The 16,626-nt window shown below is 36.5% G+C and overlaps 1 protein-coding gene and 1 long non-coding RNA gene across 2 annotated transcripts; both read right to left on the reverse strand.

The window, feature by feature from the left end:
- Positions 1 to 3,651: 3,651 nt before the first annotated feature.
- LOC133779777 (uncharacterized) lies at positions 3,652 to 5,710 on the reverse strand. The gene is made up of 2 exons (XM_062219690.1): positions 3,850 to 5,710; positions 3,652 to 3,662 (listed from the first exon to the last, which is right to left on the reverse strand). The coding sequence occupies exons 1-2, from the start codon at positions 5,708 to 5,710 to the stop codon at positions 3,652 to 3,654; spliced, it is 1,872 nt and encodes a 623-aa protein (XP_062075674.1).
- Positions 5,711 to 10,418: 4,708 nt separating this feature from the next.
- Positions 10,419 to 14,366, reverse strand: LOC133777950 (uncharacterized). Its single transcript, XR_009868926.1, has 3 exons — positions 13,755 to 14,366; positions 12,258 to 12,327; positions 10,419 to 10,687 (listed from the first exon to the last, which is right to left on the reverse strand). It is a non-coding gene; the product is annotated as an uncharacterized LOC133777950 (long non-coding RNA).
- Between the last annotated feature and the right edge of the window lie 2,260 nt (positions 14,367 to 16,626).

The following is a 16,626-nucleotide window of genomic DNA, read 5'->3' on the forward strand; positions in this document are numbered from 1 at the left end:
TGTCATTCCACCTCCTTTCCCAAGCAGACTGAAAAAGACTAAAAAGGAAGAGGTTGACAAGGAGATTCTTGATACATTCCGAAAGGTAGAAGTGAATATTCCTCTTCTTGACGCTATTAAACAAGTGCCACGCTATGCCAAGTTTCTAAAAGAGTTGTGCACTAATAAGCGTAAGTTGAGGGGTAATGAAAAAGTTAGTGTGGGGGAGAATGTTTCCGCAGTTCTACAAAAGAAGCTTCCACCAAAGTGTAAGGATCCTGGTACTTTTACTATCCCTTGCACTATTGGGAATAAAAGAATTGAGCGGTGTATGTTGGATTTGGGAGCCTCTATCAATGTCATGCCATTCTCCATTTATGCTTCATTGAATCTCGGTCCACTTGAAGAAACGGGGGTGATTATTCAACTTGCTGATAGGTCGAATGCTTATCCCAGGGGTGTCATAGAAGATGTTTTAGTTCAAGTTAATGAATTGGTGTTTCCAGCTGATTTTTATGTTCTTGATATGGAAGATGAATCTATTCCATGCTCCACTCCAATTTTGTTGGGAAGGCCATTCATGAAAACTGCGAGAACTAAAATTGATGTGCATGACGGTACGTTGACCATGGAATTTGATGGGGAAACTATTCGATTTAATATTTTTGAGGCTATGAGATATCCAAGTGATGTGCACGCTGTTTACTCTATTGATGTGTTGGATAGTCTTTCTCAACGAGTTTTAGATTTGCATAGTGAAGATGATTTGGAGGTTGTGTTGAGGGAGCATCTTGTGTTGACCGATGAAGATTTGTCTCATGAGATCATGGATGTCATAACCACACTCAATAGTGGTTTTGACAAGACTTTTAAGAAGGTTGCATTTCTTGATTTGCCGATTTCTAATGATAAATTGCAGCCATCAATTATTCAAGCTCCTACACTTGAATTGAAGCCTCTTCCGGAGCATCTCAAATATGTTTACTTGGGGAAGAACGAGACACTTCCTGTTATAATTGCAAGAAATCTTAACCAAGGCCAAGAAGACAAATTAATGAGAGTACTCCGAGAGTATAAAACAGCCATTGGTTGGTCTATAGCGGATATTAAGGGGATTAGCCCTTCCATGTGCATGCACCGAATCTTACTTGAAGAAGGGTTTAAGCCAACACGTGAGGCGCAACGGAGATTAAACCCACCAATGATGGAAGTTGTGAAGAAGGAGATTCTGAAGCTCCTTAGTGTGGGTGTGATTTACCCAATCTCTGACAGTAAATGGGTGAGTCCAGTTCAAGTGGTACCCAAGAAGTCTGGCATTACTGTGGTGAAGAATAATGAGAATGAGTTGGTTCCAACTCGAGTTCAAACAGGGTGGCGGGTGTGTATTGATTACCGCAAGCTAAATTCGACAACTCGAAAGGATCACTTCCCCCTACCATTCATTGATCAGATGCTCGAGAGATTGGCTGGCCACCCCTATTACTGTTTCTTAGATGGTTATTCGGGGTATAATCAGATTGTCATAGCCCCAGAAGATCAGGAGAAGACGACTTTCACATGTCCCTTTGGCACATTTGCTTTTCGGAGAATGCCATTCGGTTTATGCAACGCTCCTGCTACATTTCAGAGATGTATGGTTAGTATCTTTTCAGATTACATTGAGAGCATTATTGAGGTATTCATGGATGATTTCAGTGTATATGGCGATTCATTTGATAAATGCTTGCATAATCTTACTTTGGTTCTCAAACGCTGCATTGAGACCAATCTAGTTTTGAATTGGGAGAAATGCCATTTTATGGTACAGCAGGGGATTGTTTTGGGACATGTTATCTCAGAAAAAGGAATTGAAGTGGACAAGGCCAAAGTTGATCTCATTCGGTCTTTACCACCTCCATCTAGTGTCAAGGAAATACGGTCGTTTCTTGGTCATGCGGGTTTCTATCGACGATTTATAAAGGACTTCTCTAAAATCTCTACGCCACTGTGCAAGCTCCTCCAAAAAGATGTTAAGTTTGAGTTTGATGAGAAGTGTCTACTGGCCTTTAATATATTGAAAGAATCTTTGACTACAGCTCCTATTATCCAGCCACCGAATTGGGAGTTGCCTTTTGAGCTTATGTGTGACGCTAGTGATTATGCAGTGGGTGCAGTCCTAGGGCAGCGGGTTGGTAAGCTTCCTCATGTGATTTACTATGCTTCTAGAACTCTAAATGATGCACAGTTAAATTACTCTACCACTGAGAAGGAACTATTGGCGGTTATCTATGCTTTGGAGAAGTTCCGTTCTTATTTGATTGGGACGAAAGTAATCATATATACCGACCATGCTGCTCTTAAATATTTGCTAGCAAAGAAGGAGGCAAAACCAAGACTTATTCGGTGGATTTTATTGTTACAAGAGTTTGACTTGGAGATAAAAGATAAAAGCGGCTCGGAAAATCTAGTGGCTGATCACTTGAGTCGGTTGATTCGGGAGGAGGAGTTCTTACCATTGCATGAGCGGTTTCCAGATGAGCAACTCCTTGCCATGCAAGAAGTTATTCCTTGGTATGCCGACATTGTAAACTACCTTGCTTCAAAGGAGTTACCAAGTGATCTCACACAAGCACAACGGAACAAGATTAAGCATGATGCTCGCCACTATATATGGGATGAACCTTATCTTTGGAAGTATTGTACTGATCAAATCATTCGTAGATGTGTACCGGAATCTGAATTTCGTTCCATCCTTGCTTTTTGTCACGCTTATGCTTGTGGTGGACACTTTGGACCTAAGAGGACAGCTCGTAAGATATTTGACAGCGGTTTCTATTGGCCCACAATTTTCAAAGATGCTTATGCTTATTGTAAGGCATGTGATCGTTGTCAACGAGTGGGTAACATAACGGCCAAGGATCAAATGCCTCAAACTCCCATTTTAATTCTTGAAATCTTTGATGTTTGGGGTATGGATTTCATGGGACCATTCCCATCCTCTTTCGGCTATGAATATATTTTATTGGCGGTAGACTATGTGTCTAAATGGGTGGAAGCGATTGCAACTAGAACGGACAATTCAAAAACAGTAGTGGATTTCATTCGCTCTAACATTTTTGTGCGTTTTGGTACACCTAAGGCTATACTTAGTGATCGAGGCACTCATTTTTGCAACAAGAGTATAGAAGCATTGTTTCGACGCTATAGTGTAACTCACAAGGTGACAGCTGCTTATCATCCACAAGCCAACGGGCAAGCGGAGGTTTCTAATCGTGAAATCAAATTGATCCTTGAGAAAACTGTAAATTCAAACCGGAAAGATTGGAGTACAAGGCTTGATGATGCCTTGTGGGCGTATCGAACGGCATATAAAACACCTATCGGTATGTCACCTTATCGGTTGGTGTATGGTAAACCTTGCCATCTACCGGTGGAGCTAGAGCATAAGGCGTGGTGGGCTGTAAAGAAGTGTAACTTGGACACGGTTGCTGTAGGACAACAAAGAATGCTTCAATTGCATGAGTTAGAAGAAATACGCAATGAAGCATATGAGAGCGCGAAAATCTATAAGGAGAAAACCAAAGCTTTTCATGACAAACATATTCTTCGGAAGAGCTTTGTGGAAGGTCAGAAAGTCCTCATGTATCACTCTCGCCTTAAACTCTTTCCTGGGAAGTTGAACTAAAACATCTTCTATGACACCCCTGGGATAAGCATTCGACCTATCAGCAAGTTGAATAATCACCCCCGTTTCTTCAAGTGGACCGAGATTCAATGAAGCATAAATGGAGAATGGCATGACATTGATAGAGGCTCCCAAATCCAACATACACCGCTCAATTCTTTTATTCCCAATAGTGCAAGGGATAGTAAAAGTACCAGGATCCTTACACTTTGGTGGAAGCTTCTTTTGTAGAACTGCGGAAACATTCTCCCCCACACTAACTTTTTCATTACCCCTCAACTTACGCTTATTAGTGCACAACTCTTTTAGAAACTTGGCATAGCGTGGCACTTGTTTAATAGCGTCAAGAAGAGGAATATTCACTTCTACCTTTCGGAATGTATCAAGAATCTCCTTGTCAACCTCTTCCTTTTTAGTCTTTTTCAGTCTGCTTGGGAAAGGAGGTGGAATGACAATAGTAGGCTTAGGGCTGAGTTGTGTAGGGGTGGTTGGCTTTGGTGGAACATCATCATTGACTGAGCAATCAACTTGTGGCTTGGATGACAATGTACTGGGTACTGGAGGATTAGGTGGATCATATTGCGTCCCACTACGCAAAGTCACTGCACTAGCATTCTCTTTGGGATTCATCTCAGGTTGTGAAGGTAATTTATTTGACAGATGAGCCTCCAACCGGTTATATGATGCCGCTAATTGTCCCACCTGATTCTCCAAACTCTTGATGGAAGCTTGGGTGGTTTGCTGAAATTGAAGAGTATTTGTGGCAAGAGCATTGATTAAATCCTCAGTAGAAGGTTTAGCATTTGGTGGTGGAGCAGCCTGTGGTGGTTGTGATGGTCTAGGTGCATAATTATTTTGAGACCTCTGTTGTGTAGTGAAACCAGGTGGTCTTGCTGCTGTTGGTTGTGGAGCTAGTTGTTGTTGATTCCCATATCGAAGGTTTGGATGATCACGCCAGCCAGGATTATAGGTTTGTGAAAATGGTTCATAATACATCTGACGTAATTGACCAGGAAAATTTCCTACAGCGTTAACACCCTCAGTTTCTCCCTCTACTAGAGTGGGGCACGTATCAGTAGGGTGCCCCACTACTTGACAGATTCCACATGGTCGCACCTGTTGGCCCAAAGCTAGTTGTTGTACCACTGAAGTCAGTTGAGCTATCTGTTGACCAAGTTGATTATCAACAGTAGTTTGCACCTCGTTAACCCTTCTTGAAGTTGACATATGCTCCTGGCGAATACCAAACTGTTGGGAATTAGCTGCCATATTAGAAATCAAGCTCCTGGCTGCTGCAGGAGTCTTGTCCACTAGTGCCCCTCCACTGGCTGCATCAATCATACTTCTGTCCAACGGCAGTAATCCCTCATAGAAATATTGAATCAATAGTTGCTCACTGATCTGATGGTGAGGACAACTAGCACACAACCGCTTAAAGCGCTCCCAGTAATCGTAGAGTGATTCTCCCACAGCCTGCCTGATGCCACAAATTTCTTTCCTTATACTCCCCACTTTAGACGCTGGAAAATACCGCTCCAAAAACAAGGTCTTCATAGTGTTCCAGGTCTCAACAGTACCAGGGGGGAGATAATACAGCCACTCCTTTGCTGAATCCTTTAGAGAGAAAGGAAAAGCTCGGAGTTTTATTTGTTCTTCTGTCACTGAGGCTGGCTTCATACTGGAGCATACAATATGGAACTCCTTGAGATGATTATTCGGATCCTCACCAGGCAGCCCATGAAATGATGGCAATAGATGAATGAGGCCCGACTTAAGCTCAAAATTCACATCAAGAGGTGCATATTGAATGCAAAGCGGTTGTTGATCAATATCTGGCGCAGCCAACTCTTTCAACGTCCTATTTTGTGCCATATCTCTGTAAGATGTAATAGAATCGTCTGAATCTGAGTCGTGAGATGGTAAGGGCACTTTCACAGGATCCACTTGATGAGCAAGACGTTGAAAGAGTGGATTATCAGTAATAGTCCGCGAAGTCCGAGAAGAAGATGAAGTAGCAAGATACTGTTTGATTGCCTCCAACCTATTCTGAGTGTCTTCGCCAGACATATAACTCTGAGATGCCAAGAGAAATCAAGTTAGTAAGCGTAAACCAATATGAATAATAAAAAGAATTAAATAGTTCCCCGGCAACGGCGCCAAAAATTTGATGCGTGTCGTATTGCGTACCAAATTTAAGAAATATTTTATTTACTCTCAAACCAATTATTTAGTATAACGGCAAATAGAGGTCGAACCCAAGGGAACTATATTCAGTTTATTATTCACAAAAGCTTAACAAAGTTAAATTGGAAAGGGTGGTTTTGGAAAGTAAAAGTAAAAGCAAAAATTAAGAAAACAATTGATAGCAAGAAGAGATTAACAACGATTTTAAAGATGGTTAAGAATTATTCTCCACCTCAGACAGTCATGCAATTATATCAATAATGAATATTATTCCGATTCCCAATTAAACTATTAACCCTACAGATAACGCTTAAGCAGTCAATTATCTCAATCTCCCTATCACAATCAATTACGGCTAAGCGCTCAATAATTAATTCTTTTTACCAAACAACAAACCTATTAAGCATACGATTCATTTAATTTAGTAAAAGCATTAACAACAGTGGAGATAGGTTAATCTAGGCAATAAATCAATGAAGCATTTAATTCATTTAACCTAGGTTCTATTCTTCATCACAATCAACAATGTTTTTGACCACATCATCAATTGCAATTTATCACAAACACTTAGAATCCTAAACTATTAGGTGAATAGAAATTCTAAGATGACAGTAAATAATGCAAGCCCTAATTAGTTGTACACCCTAACAAGGAATCACAATATTTCATACAATAGGCATAGAAGAATAGAAGCAATTTAACATTATGGAAATCAAGAACAATATTCACATCTCAATTCAAACATTCATGTCTGGGTTTTGAATAACCCTTAACCTAAAAGAAACTTAGCCAACAATCATGATTAAAAACATAACCAGAATCAAAGAATAAAAGAGTTTAGAGAAGAAGAAAACTATTGAAAAGGTTGAATGCGATCCTCCTTCGTCTCCTCCGCTCTCTCTGTGTTCCTCTCTCTAAAATCGTGTATCTAAAACTTAATTCACGAATATGACCTAATCCCCCTTTTATTTCCCGTCTAAAAATTAAGAAAAATCGAATTTGGATTTGAATTTTAACGCGTGCCGCGGCATCCATATTTCCTTGCCGCGGCACGAGGCTTCAGATATGCGATATGGGCTTTGCGTGCCGCGGTATGCAACTTTCCTTGCCGCGGCACGAGACTCTCTGTTTCTCTTGTAGCGGCAGGGACTTTTCTCTGTAGCGGCAAGGACCTTTCTGATTTCCCTCGTAGCGGCAGGGACTTTTCCCTGTAGCGGCAAGCTTTCAGATTTCTGTACTTTTGTTCTTTTCTCGATTTTTCTCCTCTTTAACACTTTACTCCAATGGTTAGAATCCTACAAAATCATCATTCAACCAAAAATCATCAAAAATATACAATTATCGTTAAAAATAATAATTTAGATTAAATGAATCAAATTAACAAAACGATTCTAGCTATCCCTTCTAGCTATCCCCAAACACACTACTTATGAACACAAAATCTGATAAGTAGAAAGATAAACTTTATACAAAAATATACTTATCATAAACCCATGCATCAAAATATAAGAAAAATCATTCCATCAACACCACATATTATCGTATTACAAACAAACAACTTTCAGCCATAGTCTCTCCAAAACATCATTCATCAAATACCAATAACCAAAAGATTGAGGGGGAAAATTCAATATCTCTCTTGATTGTAAAATCAAGAACACAAGTTGATCAACACCCAAACTTTACCACCCCTTGTTCAAGCCTAGGGTTTTTTTATGAAAACCACCATGAGGAGAAGAAAGAATCCAACCACACACAACAATAAAACAAAGTCAATATCATATAATCAAGAGAAGAGATTAGACAAACAAATTCACAAGGAAAATATACTCTAGACTTGGTTCCTCATCTTCTTCTTCTTCTTCTTTCTTTCCTCCTTCTCTCTAGAAAATGGCAGCCCTTCCCCTTTCTCTCTCTAGCTCGCCACACTCTCTCTCTCTCTATTCTCTCTCTAGGTCACGACAGCCAAGAGCAAATGGCCTTCCCAACCTTTCCTTCCCCCTTTATCTTAATTCTCTCAATAAAGCCTCACCAAAATAAAATGGTAAGTTTCCTTTTCTCTTTTTATTTTCTTTTAATTCCCTATTATTTTCTTTTAACACAATTGATTGGAAAATAAAATGGTGATCACATTCCTTTCCAAAAATTGCTAGCTTCTTCAAATTTTGACCTTATTGCCTTAGAAAATAAATGGAAAATTCAATCCCTTTCCCACTACATGCTACACGTCCACCATCACTTACCCTATCTTTTACTCTTTTTTTATTTCAATTAAATCAATTAAAAGAAAATATAAGGTGTGTAGAAAATCTACACATGTGTACCATGCTACCATGCACTAGCACACACTAAATCACTAGGGTACAACACTATCTACCATGCACCTTAGTGCATTCAACCAAATCTCACATAATCACATTTTTTTTAAATAAAATAAATATATATCATTTAACAAATAATTTCACAAAAATATTCTACAAACCATTCTAACAATTAAATAAAATAACAAACAATTAAATAAAACAAACAACTAAATAAAATAAACAACATTTAAATAAACATTTCACCACACTTAACACTTAAATAAAATAAAACACAAAAATTTAAATAAACTAAAAAAACAATTTGCTGCACTACATAAGCCATCACCTAGGGTCCAACTACAGTCTTTCTCTAAGGCATGTCGACAAGTTTAGAAATTACGTAATGTCATATTCTCAAGACCTCCACGATCGAGACATTACTCTATGCCAATGCTATGGTTTATGATAATCTCAGGAGCTTCTATTTACATAAACCCTAACTGAGAACTTTTACCTTCTTACCCCACTAATAATAATTTTGTGGCTATCATATAACTATAATTTCACATAACGAGCCTTGTTGATCGTGTCTTTCTTCATACTGATCCTAACCTCTAATCTTAACGACTCACCACTAGGTGTTGGTCTTGTACAGTGAAAATTACGTTTTTCACGCAACAACAAGCTTGACCTCTTTCTCAAACCTACCCCATACTTTACCTGAATCATAAACCTAGTTTTTAATCCCCTGATATATTTAGTATGTTTTCATTTAAATGCTTAGGTTCACTTAGACCCGTCACATGTTAATTGGTTTTGGAATTTACCTTGTTCTCCCTCGGGTTTTTCCTTTATCTTAAATAAAAATAACTGGCACCCCTTACCCCTACTTACTCTTTATTACCCTAGACACATTTATTGTGAAGTTGTGCTAGGTGGTCGGATAATGCATCAGAACCTTAGATTCAACATTATGTTTCTAGTGTAACTTATAACAACTAGTTGAAGCCTTTAACTATTCTATATAACATATCTTTTATAAAGGCTCGGGAATTAACACTCAAACCAACATACATAATGTTAGCCTTGTATACTAAACTTGAGGCCAGAGAAAGGGATGCCTAATTAGGTCACAAGGATAACTGGACAACGATAACTTATGTGTACTCTTTCACATGTTAAGATTGGTCACGGACTATGATCAAACTCTTACAAGTCCTTCTTGACACAATTTCCTAAATTGGGTTCACTAATCACACCCTTTGACTGATCACCTCGAGCATTTAATTCAAATTGTTCATGACTTGCACCAATTCTAATGATACAATGACAATTCAACTCATAGAGATAATAACCAATAATATTATCAACCTGCAAGGTAGCTAACAATACACCAAAGTTAACCCTAGAAGTCAACTTAGGAGGTACCAAAATAATATGGGGATAACAGGTACCCCTAAACATGCATACCATTAAAATGGGGAACCGAGCATCAACATTATCCATTCTAAACATACAATCCTACCAAGGGTAAGCATCAGTTCCCAAAGCACAGATATTATTACGGGTGTAAATATGTTTACATCGATTTACAAAGACTTCTAGTTAATATTGGGCTACTTGTCTAAGGAAACTTGTCGTGGACTTGAACCAGAACTAATAGTAATTGTCACGGACTTGAACCGGACCGATAATAGTTGTCACAGACTTAAATCGGACTGAATAATGGCCAAATGTCACGAACTTGTATCGGACTAATAATAATTGTCACAGACTTGAATCAAACAGATAATAATTGTGAGTGGGTCATACCGCATCACGATGAGCACCCACTAGGTAACAGTCACTATGTAAACTTTCTATGATAAGTGCATGCGTGTACATGTGTTCCTATAATAATGTATATAACACGAGCTATTTCATCTCATAGTCATACCAACTACACAGTGTCGCGGAGACGCGAAACTCATTCATCAACAAAGTACCCATAGATATAAAATCAAACCATGCTAGCATAATCATAAATTTTTTCATTCTTAATTACTTAGACAAAGCAAGTACAAGTACAAAATCAATTATATTCTAAATTGCCTACAAATGCACTTATATCACCATATCAATCTTTCTCAATTATTGAAACACCTCATATCACATAACCAGGAAACACGTACACAGTCATAGAGTTTGAGTCTTAATAATATCTAAGTGTACATATGTAATGACCCACCTACTCTAGACTTTTGGACCATTAACGAAACTATACATACAAATCCTTAATAAAACTTACATTTGCGAAAATACCATAACTTTATTAAAAACTTGTAGAAATAAGAGTTACTTTCATAAAATATCAAGTAGGATATGGGATCCCATTGTCTTAAAAACAAGACATAATTTAAAATAAAAGGAGTTACATAGCAAGTGCGGAAAAATACATGTAAAACCATAAAACAAGACTACATCCTCGAAAATCGAACTCTTGACTCCTTGACTCCATTCACCACCGATACACATTCCCCAAGCATCCACGAACCTTACCGCCACTATAGCTATTTTCCTGCACATATAAACAAAAAGGAATGAGCCTAATGCCTAGCAAGGAAAATCTAACACATAGTTCATATACATAAATTTCATAAGAAACATAATAACATAACATAACATTATACTTATATCATACACATACTATAATGGCCATTATTACTTGGGGTCCCATAGACCAAACAAGTCATATGCCCATTAGATTAGTGGGGTCCTACTAGCTAAGTAGGTCATATGCCCAAGCCTACATACATAACATAACACATTTTATAACATAAAAACATAAGATAACATAAACATATAATATATGAATTCTATTCTATTTTCCTTACCAAAGTTACCGGGATAAGAGGACAGCGTTGGGACTTTGGAACACTCCTAATAACCATTATGAAAGGGTGAGTCTATAGAAGAAAAAGAGAAATGAAAGGAATGGAATGACTAAACCTTTGAGAAACATACTTACCAAAAACTTATGTGCAAGTTCTTAGATTTCCTAACCAAAATAAAGATTAAGGTTAGAGGCTGAGTAGAAGACTATGAGAACTTAAAATAAAATAATACCAAAGAACTAAGGTGTAGAAATACCTTGAAGACTTGTAGACCAATCTAAACCTCGAACCGAAATACTATAGAACCTTACTTCCCAAGTGTTTGATAAGCTTATGATGATCAAGCTTATGAGTTTCCCCACCCAAGTGTTTAACTCTCACACTCACCTAGCAACTTGCAGCCTCTGAACTTAGAGTAAAAGGTGAATAATGGCTGGGTACTAGGTCCTATTTATAGAGTTTAGGAATGAAAGGATCTTAATTTCACTTGAATAAAAATAATGGCTTTTTAGGTGAAAATAATTTGAATAATCGTTCAGCAGAGGCTGAAGACTCGTTCAAAAAGGTGCTGGACTTATCAAGAGGTTGAATGGCTGAATGGAAAAATAATTCAAAAACTTTCAAAATAATCTGAGAGGGGCGATATATCGCCCCAGTAGGCGATATATCGCCTGGGCCAGTATGCCCGAGGCAGTCGTGCATCGTTTCGTGTTTTCCGTATCTACGTGCTGCGATATATCGGCACACGCTGATTATTTAAACACAAAATTACACATTTTTAGCTAAGTTTGAATGGAGTAAACAGCCTTGACTAAGCCCTTAAATGTATTCAAAGCTGCTGACTGACCTTAGAGCATTCAAACTTTACCCTTATTAAATTAAATCCTCAAAATACTTAATCCTTATCACCCATTCATAACATGTGCTTAAAATCCTATTGGTTGTTATCTAAACCTTATAGTATAATAAATATTATCCTTAATATCAGTCATATTTATCAAACCTTAGGTTAAAATTAATATTCTTAAACTATAGGTTAAACTTAGAAAATCTACAAGTACTACTATGAGTGTCCAAATAATTCCTGGTCTGAACCAAAAATCCACAGTCATAAAGATAATACTATAAATACTATAATACTACTATCTAATTAGCTAAGTAAAGTTCTTGGACTCTACAACATAAGTCATGAATTTATATACAGCCATTTAATCAAATATATGAGAAAGTAAACATATGGTGAGATTTACTTACCTCGTGTCCTTAGATATATAAGATTACTCAGCAAGAGCTATCAACCAAGCTTTTCCCATAGTCTTTAATCCTATCCAAGGATCGTAATTAAGTTAATTAATAACTCACCAAATCATACACTATTAAACTTAGTGCATACCCAAGAGTGATAAAGTTAGGAAATGATAATATTAGTTATCATCTAATAATGGCCCTGACCTCAAAGTCGTGACCGCTTAATAAGAACAATCACAGAAACCCTTATGATTATTAGTATTGACCCAAGTCATACTAATATTCATATTGATAAAACAATAATAAAACAACTCACGTAAAATATCAAAGTGGCGTAAGTATAGCTGATTTAAAATGGGGTACTTAGTTATGGATAGATTCCCTTTGTCCTTAACATGTTAACTTAATTCAAGTGTTTAAAACAAATAGCTCAAGTCTCAAGCTTCTAAATCTTGAACTTGTTTGTCTGGAAACCACTAGCTTTTTCTTTTAGAAATCCATAATAAGCCAAGACAAATTATTCCTTTAATTGGAAATTCTTGCCTTTATTCTAAATATTAGAATAATCAAATCATGATGACAATAAAATTCAATGGTTTGCTCTATATAAATTATTGTCGTTAAAATGGTCCAAGGCCTTTTGTTTAAAAGGATTGAAATTAAACAATTTTAAAGCCACTTGCTTCTTTCTTTTTAATCCACCCAAAATTGTGAGTTAACCATTTTCCTTTTTATAATAATTTCAATTTTATCTTGAAAATCACATTGACAAAATCATAACAAAACCTTATTTAAACACAAGAAATCCTTACTAATATAATTATTAATAACAATAATTATCCTCAAAATGGTAAGCTTCCTTTCACAATCCCTTTACAAAAAATCCATCTAGACATTATTTTATTTTCAATTATATAATTGTTCTTCATAATTTGCCTTTTAGGCTCTAGATGATTTCCCATTAAAGTGCTCAGTTTCTTAAATCAACAATATTAGGAATAAACCGCGTATTAATACATAACTTATGGTAGTTAGAAATATAAATTCTTTTTAATAATATAACGACCTTATTAAGAAAATTCTATCACTGATTTTAAAATCATAAATTGCATAGGATATTAACTTGACTCTATCATGGAAGATACATCAATGGCTCCTAATACTATGTCGCTTATAGTAGTTCTTAATAGGGTACTGCATCAATGGCTCCACATGTTTTTTATAAAATCGAGCAGCATAACGGTTGCAAATCAGACATCCCCAAATTTTAAAAACCTATAAACAAGGCATATAATAGTCCAGAGTAGTACAATAAAATCATCATTCAACTAAGTACACTAATTAACTCTTAATATACTATGAACATACACAATTGCATTTTTTTTCCTAACTCACAAATAATTTTAAAACTCAAAACAATTAAAAATTTGAGTTAGGAATTTATATCATAGCGCTCGAGACAGTCAATGGGGTTGAGGATGATGTTGGAATCTCGAGACAAACCTCAAAACACCCAAAAGTGGCTGATGGTCGAGACCCTCACTGAAGCTCCGGCAACGGCGGCAGCGCCACCACCCCACGGTCGTGATTCGAGAAAACAGTGGCTGGGCTTCAAAGCCCAAAGCTCAGGGAGTCTCATGGTGGTGACGGTTTAGCTTAGAATGACCTAGAATGGTCAGATTAGAGCCATGCATTCTCGGATTTTCATGGATTCCGACGAACGTCAACTTCAATTTCCGACGACCTTTGAGCCCGATCCTTTAGTGGGTTTTGAAGCTCAAAGCACTAGGAATACGGTGGTGGTCTTCGTTTGGCTTAGAGTGGCTTGAGGCGGTCGAAAAATGCCCAAGAAGCTTTGAAGTTCATGGAATCGATGCAACTTCAAAGGCTCTGTTGGAGATCTTAGGGCGCACGTGAGGGGTTGGGCTTGTGGTGGTCGAAGGTTGGCGACCTCTTGCGTCGCCTGGTCCGACACGTGTCGTTGGTGGACGACGGCGCGGTGACTGTCGAACCTCACAGAGACGCAGGCGGGAGAGAAATAGGGAAAGAGAGAGAATCGGGTAAGGAGGAGAGAGAGAGCTTGCGAGTTTTTAAAATAATGGGTTTCATTTCAGTTTTTTCTTTTATTTTAATATTTTACTTTCTTAATTCTTTCTTTTAAATTGCAAGAATCCTACTAATAATAAAACTGATTGTATTTGTTTAATAATGATAACAAAATTTGATTTCTTTCATTAAAATTTAAATCAAATTTCATTTTAAATGTCTAATTAAATTAACAATCTTACCAATTTATATTTAAGTCCCAAAATTATAAATTAACTTTTAAGTCATAATTATTTTCATTCTCCTAATTTCTTTTTAATTTAAATCTCACAATTTAAAATGTAAATATACAAATCTTGTTAAATCTCATTTATTAATTTATTACCCAATAAATAATAATAATTTAAATTAAAGGACAAAACTCTTTTAAAATCAATTTATTTTCCAATTATAAACTTTGATGTCTATAATTATTTATTTCAAAGAATATTACATAATTTAGGACATAAAAATCCATTTATCATCCCAATATATAATCAAATCAATACTGATTTAATTTTCATAATGTAGCAACTAAATCACCTTTTTAATTAAATATTATTTTTATTTTAAAAAAAATTCTTAATGTGGAATTTGCAGGATGTTACAGATTTGACGTCGATAATGGGCACTTATGTCTTAGCGCTTTATTCACTCTTCGTATTCTCATATGAGCCTTTGGTTCTGAGTAAATGGAGTTTGATAGGGTATGGCGTAGACAGGCCCCCACCAATTCTTCTCGGAAGACTGGGACATCTAACAATAAAGAAAAAGGTGAGAGCCCATCACTTAAAAAAATGGAACAATCTCTCTCAAAATTCGAGCCATGATAGGCTCAAAATAATGAGGTGTTTATCTCAAAGAGAATTAAGCCAAGATAGGCTCAAAGTAATTAGGTGAGCCCACTTGTGGTTGGTGGTTAATTTCCTTTTTGGGTTAACGCAATTTTCTAGGAAAATGGGCAGTTACCTAGAAAATGGGTTATCATCGGTTTTCGTGAAAGAGAAACCCTAATTCTAATACTTGAAAAGAAACCATTTTTATGGGAGATATTTTATAAAAATCAAATCAAAACACCCTTCTTATCAACGTTTTTAAGAACACCTCAAGAACAACAATATCAAACAACAACAACAACAGATGACAAGTTTTTTTTACCAAAGCAAGAAAATGGTGGAGAAAGTTACACGAAGGCAATTGATGGTGGAATTGCAATGAGGATTGAAAAATCTTGTATAAGGAGATCCTTGGAAATTCATTGTTGAAGAGATGGTAATCAGGGAATGGTGTGAGGTTTGGTTTTTTCTTTGAAGAAAACATGCAAAAATTTTAAAAGTAGTGAATATGAAGAAGACGGTGAAAGGGGTCTAAATAGGCAAAACGGTGATAACAATTGAGCAATCAAGGCGCTTAAATTGTATTTGTTTTTAATCCAATGGATCACGTTCAATCTCAAAAAATGGAAATAATTGAGTAGAAAAGACATGGGCAGAGAGTATAGTACTTGAGTACCATATTTACCCATTCCCAAGCTGACACATATACCTACTCAAGTGTGGTAAGTGGGCACATTTCCCAAAAAAGAATTTTAAAAGTTTCTCTCTCAGGGATCGAGCGGATACTTTTGAGGGGGCAAATTGTTATACCCCAAATTTTGAGACGGATTAAGATTGCCTCAAAATGTAGGCTCAGGAGATAGTCGAGTTAAGATCAAATATATATTATTAATGTTAAAGCCACGTAACCATTTCAGCTCGAAATGGAGAAACTTCTCAAAAAGGTTTTGTAACGCCTTAATTTCTCATAAATTACCGAGAACACAGCACTGGATCATAATCATAAATATTGCTCTTTTATTGAATAAAAACTTGAAAATAAATACATGGATCCATGGTTTTACAAAAATAAAATAATTGTCTTTAATATAAAAATGAGCAACATTTAATAAAAATTTAAAATGAACATGTTTTAATAAAAATAGACCCGCTTGATCTTCCTCGACTATATGCTCCCTCACGAGTACATCACGAAACTCCTAGGTCCCACTCGCCACCGGCCTTTTCTATCATCAATTTTCTGTACACCAACATCATAAGGAGTGAGCTTCTAAGCCCAGTAAGGAAAATACAAACAAGAGTTAGTCATATAATCATTTAATCAACATATCCTAAATTACATAAAAGTCGTGACAAAAACTTATTTATACTAATCATATCACATCACAAAACCATAGGTCATATCATAGCCTAAGTCATAATCATAAATCATAATCTAAGTCATAATCATAGTC

Source organism: Humulus lupulus, chromosome 5, assembly GCF_963169125.1.
Source record: "Humulus lupulus chromosome 5, drHumLupu1.1, whole genome shotgun sequence".
Taxonomy (NCBI): domain Eukaryota; kingdom Viridiplantae; phylum Streptophyta; class Magnoliopsida; order Rosales; family Cannabaceae; genus Humulus; species Humulus lupulus.